Genomic DNA, 1260 nt, shown 5'->3' with positions numbered 1-1260 from the left:
GGAAAACTACTTTTTCCATACAAATTAAGTAAGGCAGATTGTAAGCTGTATCTGTACCTGCATGTTAGCAACCCTGCACCTGCACCAAATTAAAGCCAGCACCTTCAGCATAAATCATTCTGTTACTGTCAACCCATCACTTCAAAATACTGCCTGTTAAGAAACACAAATGCACTAAGCTTAGAACAAATTCTAGAAAGGGAAGATTATTATTCCATTCTATTCACTGTGGACTTACACTGTACCTCAATCTGCAGACATAAGGGTTAGAGCAATGTGTAAAATGCAGAGTGCCTCCTGGTGTTTTTAGTTAAATAGCATATCCTTTACAATTACTTACAATTAATTGTCCCAAGGTTTTATTAGAACACTTAACCAACCCCTAAAAACAAAGTCTAATCGTAGATTAGTAAAAATCAGAGGGTAACACAACTATCTGGACAGTTGAGTAAACGTACCCGCAGTTATGAGTTTAGCGCTGCTGCCTTTGCATTCTCCATCTTCTACATTTTTGCTCATGCTCTTTTCTTTTAAGAGAGGAACAGTATTGTCAAAAGGTAAGCACTTGCTGGATGCAACATTTTCTCCACTGTCTGGCTGATTAATTCTGCTGTTAGCTTCAAGTAGAGGAGTGAAGTCCTCAGACTGAGCAGCTTCACCAAGTTCCAGCTGAGAGGAGCTTTTAGCCTGTGACACATTCTTTGAAGACACAGGAAGAGATTCTTCATCACTGTCAAATCCAAACGGATCCTCTGTTGTCTCATCTTCAACTCTGGGTTTTTTAGGAACTTCGGAAATATCTGGTTTGACACTGGGCCTCTTCTGTCCTAATTTGGCCATGAAGGTGGTTTCTCCCCATTTTGTACTAAGGGTGGTCCGTTTGTTGGAAAATACTTCATCAAACTTGGAACTGCCGTTTCCCCCTTTCCGGCTGTAGGTCTTTCCAAATCGGGATGTCATTTTGGCTCCTGTTTCATATTCTCTGTTGAAAAAGAAAGAAGAAACAAATTCATCAACTTTTCAGTACTAGCGATTGTACTTCCACCCTTTATTTGGCCTACAAGCACAAGGCACGTACATTTCACACAAGTAACAGACACATCAACTGCTTCTTTCTATAGACAAACTCATTTACATGTGAATTTCATTATGACAAAAGTTTCTGCAACAAGTAATGTATCTACCAACTTAACTTGAAGTTCAGTTACCTGCACATATATAAAACAATGGCACAACTGACCCTTAGAAAAGTCTTCTATG

The 1260-nt window shown here is 39.2% G+C and overlaps 1 protein-coding gene across 1 annotated transcript; it reads right to left on the bottom strand.

Annotated features, from left to right (window-relative positions):
• Positions 1-458: 458 nt before the first annotated feature.
• Positions 459-982, bottom strand: LOC104542948 (wings apart-like protein homolog; the record flags this gene model as incomplete). The annotated part of the gene is made up of 1 exon (XM_010187424.1): positions 459-982. A coding segment is annotated over one exon (524 nt), but the record flags the coding sequence as incomplete, so codon positions are not given.
• Between the last annotated feature and the right edge of the window lie 278 nt (positions 983-1260).

The sequence above is a fragment of the Mesitornis unicolor genome, unplaced genomic scaffold (assembly GCF_000695765.1).
Source record: "Mesitornis unicolor isolate BGI_N332 unplaced genomic scaffold, ASM69576v1 scaffold25166, whole genome shotgun sequence".
Classification (NCBI taxonomy): Eukaryota; Metazoa; Chordata; class Aves; order Mesitornithiformes; family Mesitornithidae; genus Mesitornis; species Mesitornis unicolor.
Note: the sequence above shows the minus strand (reverse complement) of the source record. Positions and strands in the feature narration are given on the sequence as shown.